Below are 19,332 nucleotides of genomic sequence, written 5' to 3' on the forward strand. Positions count from 1 at the left end.
AAATATCTGTCAACGTAAACGACAGTAATGCTGCGTTCAAGTGCCTGCCGTAAACTTCTGCTTATCACTATTGTAATTGATAGCCTACTGCACAGAGATACATGGGGAGTACTGTGCACGTGATGATGATGATGATGATTATTATTATTATTATTATTTTATAACTTTTATTTAACCATAAAATGCTCATTGAGATTAAAAATATATTTTTCAAGAGAGTCCTGGCCAAGATAGGCAGCAGCACAGTTACATAGTTACAATTAGAAAATACACAAATAGTAGACGCATACAACAGCTACACAACAAATACCTCCAGAAAAAACAGCATGAGTTACATTTAAACAAAATATCTGCAGACAGATGCATCAGCCTCCATGACATTTAGGGTTCCTGATATTGAAGATTATGAGATCCTGAGTTCTTTTATGTAATGTTGGTGAGGAGGTAAGAGGGAAGTAGTCCAAAGATGCACTTATAGGTGGTGCTTTAAGTGTTACCATTGAATCATTAATCTGCATGTTGCCTTACAAAGTGATGACATATCTTACTCTATGTGACAATTTACAACACAGCATCCATCATATGAATAATCAAACATTTATCATTTTAATCCTTAGCATTTCCGAGTTGGGCTGTCCTCTGGACTCCATAGAGGAGATGGGTGAGAGGAAGACATTAGCCAAGCTAACATCCATCATGGACAATCCCTCTCACTCCCTGCATGAGACTGTGGGGTCCCTGAGCAGCTCCTTCAGCAGCAGACTGAGACACCCACCCTGCAGAATGGAGCGCTACCGCAGGTCCTTCATCACATCTGCAATCAGACTGTTTAACACCAGCACTGCAATGTCCCATTAATTACCTGTGAATGATCTGTTATCATCTTTATTTCACTACATGGCAGTTACTGTGTGATGTCTCTGTCTTCCCGGGTCACTGTTTATGATTCACACTGACAAACTGTTGTGTCCATCTCACATCTGAATCGCACTGATTTCTCATACTGTGTATGTTTTTTAATAACCTGGTGCAATTTTATCTGTGCAATAACTTACACCACTATCTATTCATCAGATAGAAGTGTACATAGTGTGTAATAAATCTGTAATATTTGCCATATTTTATTTTATCATTACTATTATTATTGTTATTATATTTTAACTATGTAAGTACATTGTGGTATCCCCCTGTCCCATGTTGTAAGCTGCTGTAACAAAAGAATGTCCCCCAATGGGAGATCAAATAAATCTTATCTTCGACGGTACCTGAAGGCAACACAACAGCTTCAATGTGGAATAGGGTGCGCGCGAGAGAGAGGAGAGGGGTGGGTGTGACGTCATGGCGGCACGGTGCCCCGTCCATGTTTGGAGGAGAACTTTGTATAGCTTCGACAAACTCTACACAGCAGTGCTTTGAGGAACAACCAGAGCGAAGAAGTAGAGGGGGGTGTACTTTCATTTACTTTCTGAGGCTTGTAATATCAGCGTGGCATCATTAAGTGAAGGTGTCCTCACTTCATTGATCATAATTATTGAGTTTACGTGTAAAAATTGGACTAAAATCAGCTTCTGGATTAATGTCTCTCGACCGTTTACATTAACGGATCATGTCATAACGGCTCACCGGCTCAGGTTCCCTTCGGATGGTCGGCTGCTTTTACTCTCAGTTCCTCTGCTCTTCATCAATGGAGTGAGCTTTCTACGAAAATTCACGCATCCTCCGCCGGGTGGTCTCGTATGAACCGTGTCGAGGCAGCGACGAGGGGTCGTCGGGGGCTCCGCCAGCAGAGCCGGGCTTCAGGATGAGGATGCCCAGAGGAGGACGCCTGTTCCTGGCGACGTGCCTCGGCTCGCTCTTCGTCCTGGTGCTCTACTTCCAGAGCATCATCAAGCCAGGTAAACACCACTCAGACTCTGCTTATGCTTCAAATAACTACACTGTCAAAGTATCACTTTGTAATGATGTGATAGCTTGTAATATAAACTGTACAACCTGATTCTTATCTGTTCTCCTGATGCTGATAGTTACAGTGAAAGTAGCTCATTGAGTTGGTGATCAAAGTGACGTTAAGGCAGTAATACATGTGACACAGCTACATACCTACAGACTATGTGCATACCAGCATATAGTGGCCTCTTAACTTATATAAATAGTGATCTGGTCTTGAGAGAGCTTCAAATGCAGCTTTTAAACACAGCTGTGTGGTCTGTGAGTAACATTGTGATTCACTTCCTTACCTCTTTTTGTGAATCTACCTGTATTTAACAGAGGGAGCCGAGTGACAGAGTGAAATGTGAATGAGATGAAGTATGAATAAGCTCACTGTGAACTGTGTAATGTTTTGATAGCCCCCTCCTCCTCCCAGAGACCCCCTGCATTCCTGTGCTCAAACCCTCCTCCTCCTCCGCTCCTCTTCATATACCTCTCCTCTCCTGTCCGCTCTCTTTGTTTCCTGGCCTGAGCCCACTCTGGACACTGAAAGAGACAGATTCACCCCCCTGAGGGGATTGAAGACTACCAGGGAGAGAAGTGAGAGCTCAGAGGTGGTGATGATTGATTTGAGCTCATCATTAAAGGTGCTGAAGCTAAATGACACATGGGCATGGAGGAGAGGAAGAGGAGCTTCTGATTGAGAAGAGGTGTGTCCATGTGGATGAAGAGGGAGAGAAATATGGTGCAGAGAAGAGTTTAACCATAAACTACTTAAAGTGCACAAGTCTTTGCTTTGTACAACGCCTGGTTAAGGTGATGTTTCCCTGCTTTGCTGAGAAACCCTTCAAGCGACACTATAGAGCTGTCCCATGTGACACGATATAAAAAAGATAACGATTAAGAAATAAAGCTAAAACATTAAAAAGCTTAACTGCGCCCATAATTCCACCTGAATTGTCTCCGGCACACATCCAGTGTAAACCCTCAGCAGTAAATCCTCTTTTATAGAGCAGCACACGTTGAATATACGCTCACTGTCAGACGCACATGGAGCCAAAACCTGCAAGCAGCACTTTTCAGCACTCCCTGTGACCCCCTCCTCTAACTAGGTGTACGTCCCCACACTTTGGACCTGTTCAGGCTTGTTCACTTTACAGCTCCACCAGTAGACATGCAGGCCTCATAAAGAGCCTCTTGGAACCACATTAGACGGGACTAATTCACAGGATGTCATGAAAGCACAGGGCGCCCTTAATTACTGTGTATCTAGTCAGAGACAGTTTGGAAGCCAACACCAAACTTCTTGCTTGGTTCTATTTTGTCCTGGTGGCTCGGTGCCTCTTCAATCCTCTCTCTGACTCTGTTTCAATCAGACTGGAGGAACAGGAGAGAGGGAAGTCAGGAGAAGTCTGTAGCAGTATGTACTGAGGATGTCCCAGTCAGGCTTTTTGGCCCTTGATCCTCATCCAAATTTTGAATATTTGCACACCATTTTTTTTTTCTTTCTTACAAATGTATTGAAGTCAATAAATTAGCTAAAAGAAGTCTTGAGCTGAACTTAGTCCAGCGAGCATTGTTGCAAACTCACACATAAAATCAAATTTCGACTCAGAATGATGGCATAGCTTAGATTAACTTTAATTTTCAGTCACAAAAATAAAATAGGCACTGTGGATCTAAAAGCGCCAAAAACCCTACATCCTCTACCACAGAGAGAGGCTGCTTGTCCAAAGCGATGAATGCAACAACCCTCTCTGTAATCTTTTTGGCTTTTTGGCTCTCTCAGGGATATTTATCCTTCCAGAGTCCAGAGTTTGGTGCTTAGGTTCAGTAGCATTTTCCTCTGTTGCATGTTCAGGTCTTAAGATGTCGTTTCAAATTCGTAGTATTGCACTCAGTTTACTGCTACCGCCTTGGAAAACCAACATATTGCGTATATTACAATATATTGGCTGGTGGACTGTTTTAGCTTCCTAATTGAATGTATTTCCCAAAGACTTTAAAGAAAATGGACGTCATCTTGCACGGCTCGAAGTGAGGTCGCCGCATAGGGCAGCTCCCCCTGGTGGATGGCTGCAGTATTGGTCAAAAACTCTGTCTCCCCCATTCATTTGAATAGGGCTGCGGTCAAACTTTAAAAAACAAGTACACGCCGTACGAATATTTCTCACATCCGTATGCTGTGGTGTATGTGATGTGGTGTTATCTGACTGTTTTGTGTTCAAGGTCTCTTTTGTCCCCAAAGTTTCTTTTTCATTAGTTAGGTTAAAAAACTGAGTTTTACTTCCGGGTTTACTTTGATTGACAGCTGCAGTAGAGAGAAACTCCATAGGACGCCCATAGCCCTACGCTGTAGGGCGTAGCTCGTTACCGTGGAAACACGCAAATTCCCTACTGCACAGAATCTGGCTGCAGAAAATGTACAAGATGGCAGTGTTCTGGAACAGGGTATTTTGGCTTCAAAACCGTTCAATGGGAAAAGGCGGAGCGACGCTGTCCATTATATATACAGTCTATGATTTTCACACTGCGGACATTTTAGCCACAGGGTTGCTAATGCTAAGTTATTCGCGCTCATTTGCATTCAGTGTTCAGTTAACGACACCTGACGTAAGCGATCAGGGTGAGATCATTAGCTCAACTTTTCTAATCAACTTTTTCTAATTTGAGATCGGATCAGGACGTCCTATTTTTTCAACAGAACATAGTGTCTGAGAAATATATATATATATTTAAAGTTATATTAATTTAATGGACAGGACAGCTGAAGAGAGACAGGGGGGAGTAGAGAGTCGGGGAGGACATGCAGCAAATGGTCCAGGCTGGAATCGAACTTAACACCTCTACGACAAGGGCTATAGCCTCTGTGTATGGGTCGGCGCTAAGACCGCTAGGCCAACAGCGCCACATATCTGAAAAATATTCAGTCTTGTTGTGAAGTTTTCTGACTGTTAGTGGAGCTTGGCACTTGGTTGAGATTAGATAGACAAAAATTATGTTGATGGGTAATGACTTCAGCTCTGTGGTTTGAGATCAAGCGGCAACGTCTGGCAGAGAGAATTGAAGCCAATGCAGAAGTGTTAAAAACTGCAGTTCCTCAAGTGTCCATTTGAGGCTGGCTTCAGAAGTACCAGAAACCACATACACACCAATTCCAAGAGACAATCTTTACAGCAGAAATAAACATGTTTACAGCCTGGTACAAAAAATTAGTGTAGTCTGAATAGATAATTTTTCGATCCCCACACACTGTATGGGGGGTGAATTTTTACATAAAGCGGCACTTTCGAAGATATTAAGATTTCGAGTTTTCCATAATTAATGGCACAGCTGACTTCATTGACAGGCGGGAACACTGTAGCTGTTGGTGAGGAGGCTCAAAGCCTGCCTCTTTACCTCACACTAATTTTGGTTGAGTTCAGCATTACCAATATGGCTCCCACTGATGATTGGCTTCTAAACAGCGCTTCAGAAACAGATGAGTGACGTCACAGATACTACATTCATTTATTATACATTCTTTGGTTGAGATAATGCCTTAACTGTTGAAGTTTTTCAAAAATAAAGGAAAATATATACCCTCATACCTTTGAAACTCCAAATCTCTTGTTAGCTGGATTTTAGTAGAAAACACGCCATTTCCTATAATGGATATTTCAGAATAAAAGTAGTCCCACATATCAACTGAGGACTTCTACTTTTAAAAGGTTGTAGAAAACAAAATACGTTTATCATTTATTTAAGTAAGCTTTAGGAAGGCTACAACTGGCAGTGAGATGTTACAGAGATGCAAATCCCAGGCGCCTTGTTACCTGCTGACATCAAACTTTGAAGAGAGAAAGAGCACATGCTTACCTGATCGCTGTGCCACAACTCCCTTTCTCTGTAAACCCTGACACCCGCTCTGACAGGAGGAGGAGGCAGTGCTCTTTGATTATTTAGACTCTGAAGTGTCAGTGGGAACAAGCAGAAAACCAGGATTGAACCTACATGTTGTTGATCACAAAACACTGCATTACACCGCTCACCCCTAGCTGTGCTGACTGTAATGCTATTTTTAGTTAAGTTTAACTCCACACCAAACTCCTACACCAGCCTTCATTAGAGCATATTTTTCCTGTTAGGTTTATGGTTATCACAGTCCTCCATTGCTTTTGACAATATCTTTATACCTGAAGAAGGATTTTAGTCGCCAGACCATTTGATCTCATGTTGTCAGAGAAACAAGTCTGAGCCAATGTTAGCAGCAGCTCCACTCGCAGTCTCTGAGGAGCATCAAACGGACTGATTTCTAGCATGAAGAAGCTTTACTGAGTGTTTCAATCAAATGCTCCATTAGATCTGCAGCCGAGGAGACCTCTGTGGAGAGTTCAGCTCTCGTGGAAAACCTCCTTAATGATGAGCTCTGAAGGGTCATTTGGAGACTCGGTGTGGGAAGTTCACAGCCTGCTTTATTTGTGTTCCTGTGTTGCTTTATTGAGGATGTGGATCGGGATTTTGTGCAAGCCATGCATGAAAACTTACTTTATAAAGCCCACTGTTCACCCAGACTAACTCTGTTCCTCACTTCATCTTGCTAGTTATTGCTTTCATAAAAAAATTTATTCATATAGGGCTGGGCGATAATGCGATAACAATAATTATGGTGATATAATTTTTCTTGATATAAATATAACAAATGTTTAATAAAAATGTCATATACATAAACCTGTAATCACATCCCCCAACCACTGGAAAGGGAGGGGGTGCAAATGAGCCTTAAATGCTAGTTATCACCCAACATTAGACCGAACAAGAAGAAGACTTCATTGAACAGCCAATCATGTTGAAGGGTTAGAGGTAGGCGGGGCTTCAAGACGTTTGGAGCGGAATGTAAACACAGCTGTGACTAACGACAGCGACACTGAAGAAAACTCAAAACCTACAAACTCAAAACAGAGTCGTTAGTCTGACACTGTGTCGACTCTGTGTTAACTATTAACGTAATACACTTTATTAAATATACTTTCAGGATGTGGGTAAAGGAAGAACACGGAGACAACTTCTGCTGTGCATTTTGAACACGTTTGCTGTTCACCGCTACAGTAGTACACCTGAACACAGAATAACAGTGATGCATTCACTGCACTGTGGGAAACAACATCACTCTGCCCATAATGTATAACTTTACAGCAGTTGCATCCATTGTTCTATTTATGTGATAGGTGTTTCATGAGAGCATAACATGGCTTTATTTGATTGGAGTATCCTGATCTCCCAACTGTGTGTGTGGAGTGGGCAGGGCTTACCGAAAAGTGTTGTTAGTCCTTTAAGTTTCATTTTCACATGGTTAAGCGTCAGGACTGGTACGCCTTGTCGGTGAGTAATTGTATATTGTTAGTGCTGATGTTTCAGCACTAAACAAGAATTAATGTAAACTTATAGTGGTTAATTTTGAGTTGTGTTTTGTGCTTATGTTGCAGGTTTACAACCTAATAAGAGTCAATTAACTTCTAGACACAGAGTGTCGGTAGGCAAGTGTGCGTTTGATGTGTGAAATAAACGTAAAAAGAAGGAGACTCGAGTTGTTCGCCGTATCTGTTCTGACAACCCTTCCAGAGGGGAGTTTATTAAAATATAGCAGGTACATTAGTAAAATCTGGACCATAGACTGTAAATAAAAATGGACAGTGTTGCTCCGCCTCTTCCCGTTGTACAGTTCTGAAGCCAAAAAATCCCTCTCCTAGGCGCAGCCATTGTGCAGCCAGAGCCTGTGAAGCCTTTGTAATAAGCTCCGCCCTACAGCGTAACGTCACAAGACGCTGTGTGCCCTTTGAAGTTTCGTTCTACGGCGGCTGTGAATCAAAGGAAACCCGGAAGTAAAACCCCGTTTTTTAAACTCTAATAACTAACGAAAAAGAAACTTTTCATATATATCATATTCTACATATAACCACAGCATACGGATGTGAGAAACATTCGTACGACGTGTATTTATTTTTTAAAGTTTGACTGCTCCCCCATTCAAATGAATGGGGGAGACGGATGTTTTGACCTATACTGCAGCCAGCCACCAGGGGGCAGTCACACTGCTGAAAGCCTCACCACCAGGGCCGTATCCGGCACGCTTGATCTGGACACATAACCCTTAAGGCTGATTTATACTTCTGCGTCTCCCCTACGCAGCAGGGGCTGACGCGGACATGAGCACCACATACTTGTGCGTCGGTGTGTCTGTGTCGCGCAGCAATTCTCCGCCGAAACGCCTGAGGGCAGTGTGGTCTCTCTGATAGCCGGCTTCCGGTCCCGCTACGATCTCTGTTTACTTTTCCACAGAGTTTCAGAACGTGTTATGTTAATCTACAGCTGATACATGTTGCTGTTTATCAAACAGACATGATTACATCAAGAATAGAGAGGAGGAGATGAAATACACGGCCGATGTGCGGCCGATGTCCGGGATCCCGGAAGTGTTGTAAATGCGGGAAAGACAAAGCCGCCGAGCGAACCAATCACAGAGCTTGCGGTCCGCGTCGGCTCTACGGGGAGTTACATTTTGGAGGAGGTGCACGTCAGCTACGTGCGTAGGCCACGGCGTAGGTACGGGAGCTACGCAGACCCCCGGCGTAGGGTACGCCGTTGATTCAACGCAGAAGTATAAATCAGCCTTTAGAAACCTTAAAAGGGAAAGCACTACTCAAAACATTACTCCACTAAACTGACACATCCTATATAATTTGATCTTTGTTGTCAATTTGATACAATTATGCATATTATCTGAAAAAAATTAAAATCTACAAACTAAACCTTCACAAAAATCTCATCTTACATTAAAGACCTGCTTCCTGTTAGCAACGTCAGAAATGATGGATTCAGGAAGTTCATCAGAAAACTAAATCCAGATACAAGCTAACAAACCGTCTTCAACTTAAACTCAGGAGCAAAAATCTGACTTTGAATTTAAATGAAATAATTATTTGATAGTTATGGTGATATTTATCAATATCGACTAATATGAAAAATTATATCGTGATAACATCTTTTCAATATCGCCCAGCTCTATGTGCAAGCCATGCATGATAAAAGCTTACTTTATAAAGCCCACTGTACACCCAGACCCACTCCTGCTGTTTCTCACTCCATCTTGCTTGTTATTGCTTTCATAAAAACCTTACTTGCTTATGAACAAATCAACGCCAGAAACACTTCACGTCTGGTACTTGAAGTTGAACAGGGGAAGTTTTTATGTCATGTTCAAATACACTGGTGTTTCCTGTCCACTCGTCTCTCTGAACCACATCTCCCAATTAAGCCTCCTGTTGAATTACCGGACAGGAAGCAGAGTGCGTATTATCCTGCTCCCATTGTCTGCTTTCCTGTGCCCACACCCTGGGTTAGGCACTGGAGGAAAGAAATATAAGTATCCAGTGCACTGTTATAAACTCATTACTTCAGTCATGACAGATTTGTTGTTATTCTCACTTTTAACTTGTTTAGGTTTAACTTGTTTGATTCAGATGTGACAGCAGACTGATTTAATCCTGGTGTTTGGCAGAGACGCGGCACTCTGTCAGGTCTTTATTAATATAATATATGTGTCCAAGCTTCTCAGATTGGTAAATAAATACTGAAGTGATGACAGTCATCACATGTTAGATAAACAACACAACACACGTCTAATGCAACTCCCTGCTGTCCTTCTGTAAACAATAAAGAGGTGTCAGTGCATGTCAAATGGGTCAGTATCCAGTGGGTGTGTCCGCACGGCTTGACAATGATCATGTAGCATTATGCAATATGTTTGTTATGTAATGTATTTGTACTTGATGAATATGCTTCTCCTTTTAAGGCCCACAGACTGCAAGGAGTAATCTTTGATGAGCTGTTATTTACAAGAGTCACAGATGATAATCTGGATTGTAAAGCTGATAATTCATCATGTGATCAGTTCTTTAAAAAGAGAACGTGGGACAACAAATGTTCTACTTTTTTTCATATCATCAGTATTAGCTTGTTCCCCTTTCTGCTCACCACTCTCACCCCTCCCCCAAACCCCCTCATAACCAATGTGACATGAGGTTTTTGACCCACTGTGGACGTTTCCATGATGTGTTGTTTCCAGTTGGCCTCTCTTATTCGATACATCATAATTAGAACAGAAATAGCCGTTTCTCTTTCCTCTCAGACTCTCTTTGACGTGGTTGCGTTGACTCAGCAGTGCTCTGCCACAGTATCATTATGAGCGTTGTGAGTGTGTGTACCAGCTCAGCATGGAGAGGTAAGGCGAAGCATGAGCACTTGACAAACCTAAAGTGAATTTGTCAGCATTAATGAGTGAAAGCCACACTTGTGCAAAGTTGACAGATCCTAAACGCTGCAGTTTGACACACAAACCGTCACCCTTAAACACTAACGTCTAACTTACTGTTTGTATCAAATGATGATAAGTAGGGATGTCTCTTCAGCTTTTTTGGCCCCCGATCTTGATCCTGTTTTTTAATATAGAATATTTGCCAATACAGAGTCATGATTCCATACTTCTGTTAGCCTGAATAATAGTTGCACAAGAGGAGAGGAAAGTTGAGCTGCACGCTGCTTTTTTTCTCTCAACAAAAATAAGTAACTTAAAGGATAACTAGAATATGTCTTATGTTTATTCCACTCAACTTAATCCAGATAGCATTGTTGTAAAACTCATAATCTGTTTTAGAAGCTGCTGTATGAGACCCATGAAACTGGTGTGCATGCATTACAGAACGCTTAAATCTGAGGCTGCCCTGAATGCAACTGTCACGAGAAAGTGCGTGATTCACATTGGCAGCATCCGGCTGCGAAACCGGGAACACAAATATTGAGAGTGAGAGCAAGATCGAAACACGTCCAGTTTCATGCCACTAGCTATGGAGTGGCATGCCTGTATAGAGAACGGCAGCCTCCACTAGTTTAAGAGCAACATCCCTGTGTTCACCTTATTTTCAGCGGTTTAATGAACGTAGGCAATCTATGATATTTTGTGAAGCACTTGCAGTTTCTTACTTCCGGCCAATGCTAAATGCTGGTATCTCAACCCATTCAAACCCATAGAGCAGAAAATCTCTCCACAGTTATGTAATTTCTGGTAAACGGAGTGTGTGTGTGCCGTCAGAGGTTGTCATAACAGCTGGTACAAAAAGCTACTCAATGACGAATATTATAACCCGGATGTCCGACACGAAATGCAATTAGGGAATAGCTTTACTTCCGCTGACATATTATGCTCTTTTTCATCAAAATATATTGGTCTAAGAGGTCCCCAAAACATGTCTTTAAAGTTCATTGCTCAAAAACCACGTTGAAATCAGGTTTTGGCATGCCTGTAAACCCCTCTTTTTCAGCCCTGCTCAGAACAGGCTGTTTTCTGTGTCTCTTCCTTTAAATGAGAATGAGCTCTCTGACCACGCCCCCTCAGGAAGTGGATGTGGCCTCGGCTGTCCAGCACGTTGATCTAATGATTACATGTTGGCTGAATATACACGGCTGCTCACAGACCTGCGTTACTTCAACCCTCTGAATCTGATCCAGAATCTGATCCTGACGGAGAGGCGCCTACAGCAGGACCTTTCTGAACGATCGGTCACAGATTTTGTGTTTCTTGTTGTTTTATTTGTCAGTATGTCGACGTGTGTCTTGGTACACAGCTACGAACATGTAGCTATGTGGCTATGCTAACTAGCGCTAGCACTTATCCATGAAAAAAAAAAAAATCATCCACTAGATCTTCAAATCTGCAGACGTGGGCAGTAAAACCGACCTTTGTGTTTATTAAGACAGCCTACAACTAGCATGCCTCCATCCTAAGCTCCTTGTTAGTACACGTGTGCAGGGAATGAAAAACGGAGGAGGAGTTGAGTTGTATTTTATACAGTCTATGGGCTGAACAAGCTCCAAGCTTTGGCTTCCGTGACAGACCGGATGTCGTTGTGATGTATGAAAAACACTGAAAACTGAAACGGCTCGTTTCAGCACACATTTACAGAAAGGTGGAGAAATCAAAACAGGGGCAGAATGGATTTTTTTCATTTCCGGGGGGTTTGTAGACATGCCAGGGACACATATTTCAGGTAGAGAAGCATTAAAAAGTCGATTTTGCATGATATGTCACCTTTAAAAATAAGGTGAATACAGATCGGCAGCTACTAAGTTTTGGAGCGACATGCCGGTATAGAGAATGGCAGCTACCACTAAATATCCCATTTATTATTTTCTCATTATAAGTTAAGGGAACTCAGAACACTCAATTACACTCAGCTGCAAATTGTGTTCAGTGACATCGGACGTAAATAATCGGATGAGATGATCGACTCAATTGCTGATCACCAATCAATTAAAAAACGACCAGATCGGCTCCGATCCGATAGTTGAGATCGTGATCGGGACATCCCAAGTGATAAGATATCTCCTTTGTCACGTTTGCATCTGAGTGTGATGGTCTGAGCACCATCAGGACTTTGACAGAAGGCGTATGTTTGAATCATTTCTTGTAATCCCTGAGCATACTGTGCTCTTCTGTTCATGGCTCTGTTTGCTCTACATTCACCCTCTCCAACTCTTCCACCTCATTTGCTCGGCGGTTGAAACATGGCTTCACATACGAGAGGGTGGGAAAAACACTCCACTCTCTTTCCCAGCTGCAACCAGACAATAGTGAATTGTGTGATGAAGCTGAAATGCCCACGGGCACCTGAACAACACATTTTAAAGCCATGCCTCTCTTTTGATCCCTGTCGCCGTTTCACGTCTCCAGTTTTCTGTCGCAGATCTGAGACGAATGGAAAACATGAACTGCCACGGATGGGTGACAGGTTTTTGAAGATTGTTTTTGCTTTCTATCACTGGTTCACGAAAGCAGAATCCTCCCTGTTGGTTCGTCTGACAGTGATGAATTCCTCCTCTAAACAGAGCCAGCATCAAGGGTCTGATGTGCCCACACACAGCGTCTGTAAACAGTCCACTATGTAATCTCAGGCCTTTGTGTCACTGATAGCCATGGCCTGAGTCCAGCCCTCCTCATTGATGTGATACTTCAGGAACTACAGGAGGAAATGTCATTACATCACTTTAAACTGGCTGATCAGTCAAGGTATAGTGACAAACATCTGTTCACTCACTTTATGTTTGAATGTCTCAGACATCCCATACACACCCGGTAATTGAACACCTTACCATGTGGTTATTTACTCTCATCATCACACTTTGACATCAGAGCAGCTGCTGTGAAGTAAACAAACAAACAACCCTGCCGATGTCTTTTAGAGACGCCGCTGTTCACCACATGCTACACCTGCTGTCTGTTTGTCATGCCTCAAACTGTGGGGCGCATCAAAGTTGATTTCTTAATATCCCGAACATGCACCGTCCTGTTAGCGGTAAGGCCTCCGAGCTTTCATTGAGGATCGTTCTGTGGAGAGGAAGCACTAAAAATGAGTGAATTCATATGCAAATGTAAGAACTGGAGGTCTGTGCCCAAGTTAGTGAGAGAGTTTGAGGTTTCAGTGCTTCATGGTCACATCCGTCTGTGCCTCTGATCTTACTGGTTCTATTATAAACCAGCAGCCTTGGGTGAGCAGTGATGTAGAGCTGTGGTTACTCGAGCGCTTTGTAGCTTGTCTCTTGTGTCAGGGATGAAGGAGTCGGTTGATTTTGATTGAGAGAACAACGATGACGACAAATGAGGAGATCACTTTTAGGAAGATAGAGTAACTGGGCCCTTACAATCAACTCATATACTATATAGAGCTCTATGATTTATACATTCAACCACTTCAAGAGATGTGGAGATTCATTACAAATCTTGTATAAATGCAAACTCAAACATTAGCTCATCATCACTTTTTCTCCACTGGATATTTTTTTAGGATTTTAGTGACTTTTAAAGAAAAAGGTTAAAAAACATCTGAATTTAACTGCTGAATAAAGCATGTTCATAGATCTAAACGTATTATATCTCACACACACACACACACACACACACACACACACACACACACACACACACACACACACACACACACACACACCTGTCCCGTTACCGGTCCATTTGTGTGGCGGTCGCATTAACCAGCAGCAGGACGAGGGGCTGCTAGTAGAGCGCACTGAAAGTAGAGCTGGGCGATATTGAAAAATATGTTATCACCATGAAATATTTCATATCAGTCGATATCGATAATTATCACGATAAATACCAAATCATTATTTCACTTCAATTTAAAGTCAGATTTTTGCTCCTGAGTGAAAGTTGACGAAACCAGACTGTTTTTTAGTTTGTATCTGAATTTAGATTTCTGATGAACTTCTTGAATCCATCATTTCTGACAGTGCTAACAGAAAGCAGGTCTTTTGTGTAAAATGAGATTTTTGTGAAGTTTTAGTTTGTAGATTCTTATTTTTCTCAGGTTGAGCTTATTTGCATAATTTGATTTAAATTGATGACAAAAATCTATCAAACTATATTCTGTGTATTAGTTTAGTAGAGTATTGTTTTGAGTTGTGCTCTCTCCTTAAAGGTTACTAGGGGTTAAGGGTGGAGTGATATGGTTTCCCACAGTGCAGTGAATGCATCATGGTTATTCAGTGTCGCGGTGAACAGCAAACGTGTACGCACAGCAGAGTTGTCTCCATTCTCTTCTCTCCATTCTTATTAAGTGAATAGTTAACGCAGAGTTCACACAGTGTCAGACTAACGACTTTGAGTTTTCTTCAATGTCGCTAGTTTCAGCTGTGTTTACATTCCACTGCAAACGTCTTGAAGCCCTGCCGACCCCTCACCCTGCAACACGATTGGCTGTACAATGTAGTCTTCTTCTGTCTAATGTTGGGTGGCAACTAGTGTCTAAAGCTCATTATCGCCCTCCCTTTCCAGTGGTTGGAGGGTGTAATTACAGGTGTCTTTTATCAATTGTTATCAAACATTTGTCATAATTATATTGAGAAAAATTATATCACAATAATTATTGTTATCAAATTATCGCCCAGCCCTAAGTGACAGCGTCTGTCTTGATCTCTACACCGATCAGCAGCGTTGCATGTGTGTTTACATTTTATAGCCATGCTCAGTCTCTGGGAATACATGTGTAGTAGTGTGAGATTCAGAATCGTAGAAAATCGCTGCGACTGTCGCTAATTTTTTCTTCTTCTTTTGCTATTGAATGCAGTTAGCATTCTTCTTCTCTTGTAAATTAATCTGGCTAGCAAGCAGCTTTAATAGCTCTTCGCCTCCATCTGGCGGGATGACCGTATTACAACCAGACAACCCGGACAAAACAATATTTTCAAAATGAGAAAATATTTACATTAACTCTTCGATTTTTACTTAGTGAACAAATATTACAATATTCGAAAAATCATGTCCCATCCCTAATGCCATTGCTCGGCAAATTACATCTTTAGTCTTAAAACATGAACTTTCTTTCTCAGTGAAACCAAATCACTTAAAAAAACATCAAACCTGCACTTTACTTTTTGTTTTTCTACATTTTGTACTCTTCAGTTAATCAGATATTGAAATGTATCGTTATCTGATTGTTATGCAATATATTGATTATATCAGTATCAGTGTACGGTGATATTATTGCCATCATGGGCTATGTCTTGAGTATGTTATCGTGTCATCAGTCACTTGGCGGTTCCTACATCTTGCATCAAGTCTGCAAACATCTCAGCTGTGGGTCGCCTTGTCTTCTTTAGCGTTAGCTAAAAAAAAAACTTCTTTAGCGTTAGCTAAAGAAGACAAGGCGACCCACAGCTGAGATGTAGATTAGAGGTGCAGATTAGGGCTGTGCCATATCATACCACCCTTGGTAACACTTATATACATTTCCATGTGATAAAAAGTGTCATATCGCGGTATAATTGATTTAATGACTAGATGAAGAAGACACTCCAGATCAAAGCCAGAGAGACACGCTCGCTGATCAAAGAGCCCTGCCTCCTCCTTCTCGTGTCAAAGCTGATGTTAATGTCTACAGTGAAAGAGTGACTCAGTTGTTCGGTAAACTTGCATTCTCTCCTCTGCAAGTTTGATGTCAGCTGATAGCATCAGCATTATGTGTGTGCGGAGAACAACTAAAATAAATCAATAAACATTTTTTTTTCTCCGCAAATTCAGAACTGAAACCCCATTGATTGTTCGAATAGTCGTCAAATAGATGCCAATGTTTATTGAATAGTATTTTGGCTTGAAATGCCCATCCCTAATATCACTATCCCTGGTGCAGATAGATTTCAGGTCAGCCTGGACTCTCTGAGGTGAGAAACTGATATTGGTTGATGCACTTTAACTCAGAGATGTGTGAAAGAGAAGTTAGTGTTGCACTGAGACTGAAGCATTCAGCTCATGTGGACATGACAGTAAGAGTGTGACTGAGAGGAAATGCCTCCCTCACTTCAAAGGACATCACTGATAGTAAAGTCACCTCATCTTGTTGCTCTAATTACCTCCATCTGCTAGCATGTGGAGCGTCCCACGCTGTTGAATGAAGCTACGCTCAGAACAAACACTGAGAGTCTGTAGCTAGTGATAACTGCGTTATCTCTTCCTGTCTGCACTTGTTTTGTGACTCTTTCCTATTTCAGTCACTTTCAGTCTGATTGTGAAACAGACTTTTTATAAACCTCCATAAAAGAAAAGAAAAGAAAATGACATGTGCGTTTCTCTCAGCTCCTGGAAACTTCCATTACACTGCTGCGTGAAGGCAGGCCTTTATTTAGAGCGCAATTAAGAGTCATTTAGCCCCTTAAAGTAAATATTTACATCATTGCTCCTCTGCTTTTTACCATACTCACTGCAGATTTGCCAGAAAAAAGGAAGCAGCAGAGGAGGGGATAGAGTTTGTTGTCTGAGATAAAAAATTACACATTTCTGAATATGGATTTTATTGACAATGAAAGAAGTTTTGCTGCATCAAGTCCACTCACACACACAGAAAAGATGTCAGGTTTACATGTTGGTCACTAACTGTCTGTGAACTAATGAGTCATGAGGTGATGGTGCTGTCTGTTTATAAAGATCCAGCCCAGTTTACAGACGTAATAGATCCTTGTTTGTCAGTGAGTATAACATCAGCATGTCCTCACTCACATAAAAACAACACAGAGCCTCTTTAAGTGTGTGTCGTCTTCTGCTCATGTTCAACAGTCAGCATTGCGTCACGTCCTGGGCCTCAGGGGAAGTGGTGGTTTTCTGGTGCATGTGATAGAACACGCACCACAAAAGATGTGGTCTCTGAAGATCAGACTGGATTACACCCTGAAATGTTCTACAGAGTAAACACTGACTGTGTGAGTGCAGGTAGAAGCTCAGTGATGACAATCAGAGGTAAAAGAAACAAGTTTAACTTGTTCTGCGCGGTTAAAGAAAGTGCTGCTGGGGAGGAGAGATCTGTAAGAAGACCTTTGTAAGATCAGAGAAAGAAGAAATGGAGTCACTTCATCTGAATTATAGAAACCAGTCAAATAAACTACTAAACTATGTCTGGAAAAGCTCATGTTTGTTCACCACCCACACCTCGCACATTCACACCCATGTTTCACACTTAAAGAGGTTGTCTCCTCTGAATGACACCTTCTTGTTTGCATGGTCATAAGTCGTTGCTCAGTCTAAAACCATGTTACTGCTGTCTGAGTGTCACATGCTGAATTTTAGAGAGACACTTTTGTGCTTTTGTGCTTGTTAGATTTGAAAACAGTATTGTTCCTCTTTCACTGCTTCTCCTCCTCAACAGGAAAGATTAAAGTGTGTGAAACTGTTCGTTAAAGCACAGAGTTTTTCCTGACCTTTTAAAGATGTTGTTTCACTTTCAAATGTTTCAGTGTTTAGTATTTAAAACTTCTACTAAGGCTGGGCGATAATACGATAATGATAATTATCTTGATATCATTTTTATCAATAGAAATATCACAAATGTTTGATACAATTTGATATATTCTAAAACTGGAACAACAGAGCAACATTGGCACAGAAGAAAACACAAAACCTACCATCTGAAAGCAGAGTCGTTAGTCTGACACTGTGTTGACTCTGCGTTAACTATTAACTTCATACACTTCTTTGAATAAACTTTCAGGATGCGGGGAAAGGAAGAGCACAGAGACATCTTCTGCTCTGCATTTCGAACACATCTAATGTCCATTGCGACCGCAGGACAACTGAACACTGAATAACCGTGATGCATTCACTGCTCTGTTGGAAACTGACTCTGCCTGTAACCCTTAGTAACCTTAAAGGGGAGTGCACAACTCAAAACACTACTCTAAACTAGGGCTGAACGTTTTATTGATTTCTGATCAAATTTGAGATTTCAGACAGCGTGATCTTGTGATCGCAAACGCTGTGTTTTTTTGCAGCACTCCTGACTGACCCAAGATCTGTTGTGTCAACTATTTTTCACATACATGGCGTCTCCCTGCCATCCTGCCAAGCACACCAATCAGAAGCGACATGCTACTCGTGGACAGGTCATGCTAACCATCAGTATTAACCTGTTCCTTGTGCTTTGTAACATTAACGTGTTTTGAAATGACTTCAGCGGAACTCCCCCTCCTTTCTCATTTCATTCATTTCTTCCTCACCTGTTACAGCCGCGACTTTCGCAGTGCTACGGTGAGTGTCGCCCCCTGCACTCATGCATTAATGAATGGAGACTGACGACAGGAGGAGAGACTGTGTGCCTGTCACCAGAGATGACTGCTAAGTTGTTTAATTAAGCAATAAATAGACATTCAATAACAAACTCTGGAGGCACACTGAGAGAAGGGCACGGCTACACACCTGCCACAGGATTACCACAGTCAACAGCTATAACCCATCAGATAAAAAACACTACAAATATTAGAAAATAGAAAATGCACAATTTATGAGAATAAAAGGCTTGACAAAATAATCCTGCTCAGCTACCGCTACGACCTCCTACCTCTCCTGAGATCACAGGCAACAGAGCACTGTTTTAACTCTAATCTAAAGTGAAAGTTACACTAACGACCAAAACAAAACTTAAGGAGCGAAAAGGCTCAAATCGCAATTTGATCTTTTCCTAAAATCGTTCAGCCTTACTCTAAACTGATACACCGTACACAATTTGATATATCTTTGTAAATTTTAATAAATTATGCAAATAATCTCAACCTGAGAAAAATAAGAATCTACAAACTTAAAGCTCCTGTGAGGAACTTTCGGATTGGGTTGATTTTGGCGCCCCCTGTGGACAGAGCAGCTCCTCTTACAGCTGATTTATTTTTGTATGTGGGCGTTTTCTGAAAACAAAATATCATCCTGCTTGCAGTGAAATGTTTCACTCACTGTGAATATTTGTTGTTAAGTTAAAAGGGCTCTTTCTTCATGCCTCGTCTGACACCTACCCCCTTGGAGCGGTTGCAGGCATAGAAAAT

At 41.7% G+C, this 19,332-nt stretch overlaps 1 protein-coding gene across 2 annotated transcripts in view; it reads left to right on the top strand.

Moving 5' to 3' along the window:
• Nucleotides 1-622: 622 nt before the first annotated feature.
• The window catches only part of LOC117821694 (carbohydrate sulfotransferase 11-like), a 30,493-nt gene continuing 11,783 nt past the window's right edge, over nucleotides 623-19,332 (top strand). Inside the window, exon 1 of one of the 2 annotated variants that reach the window (XM_034696148.1) lies at nucleotides 623-1,895. In XM_034696148.1, the coding sequence (XP_034552039.1) occupies nucleotides 1,802-1,895 (94 nt within the window). In that variant the 5' untranslated portion in view covers nucleotides 623-1,801. The remainder of the gene's footprint in view (nucleotides 1,896-19,332) is intronic. The other variant, XM_034696149.1, reaches the window with a different exon arrangement.

Source organism: Notolabrus celidotus, chromosome 11 (assembly GCF_009762535.1).
Source record: "Notolabrus celidotus isolate fNotCel1 chromosome 11, fNotCel1.pri, whole genome shotgun sequence".
Taxonomy (NCBI): domain Eukaryota; kingdom Metazoa; phylum Chordata; class Actinopteri; order Labriformes; family Labridae; genus Notolabrus; species Notolabrus celidotus.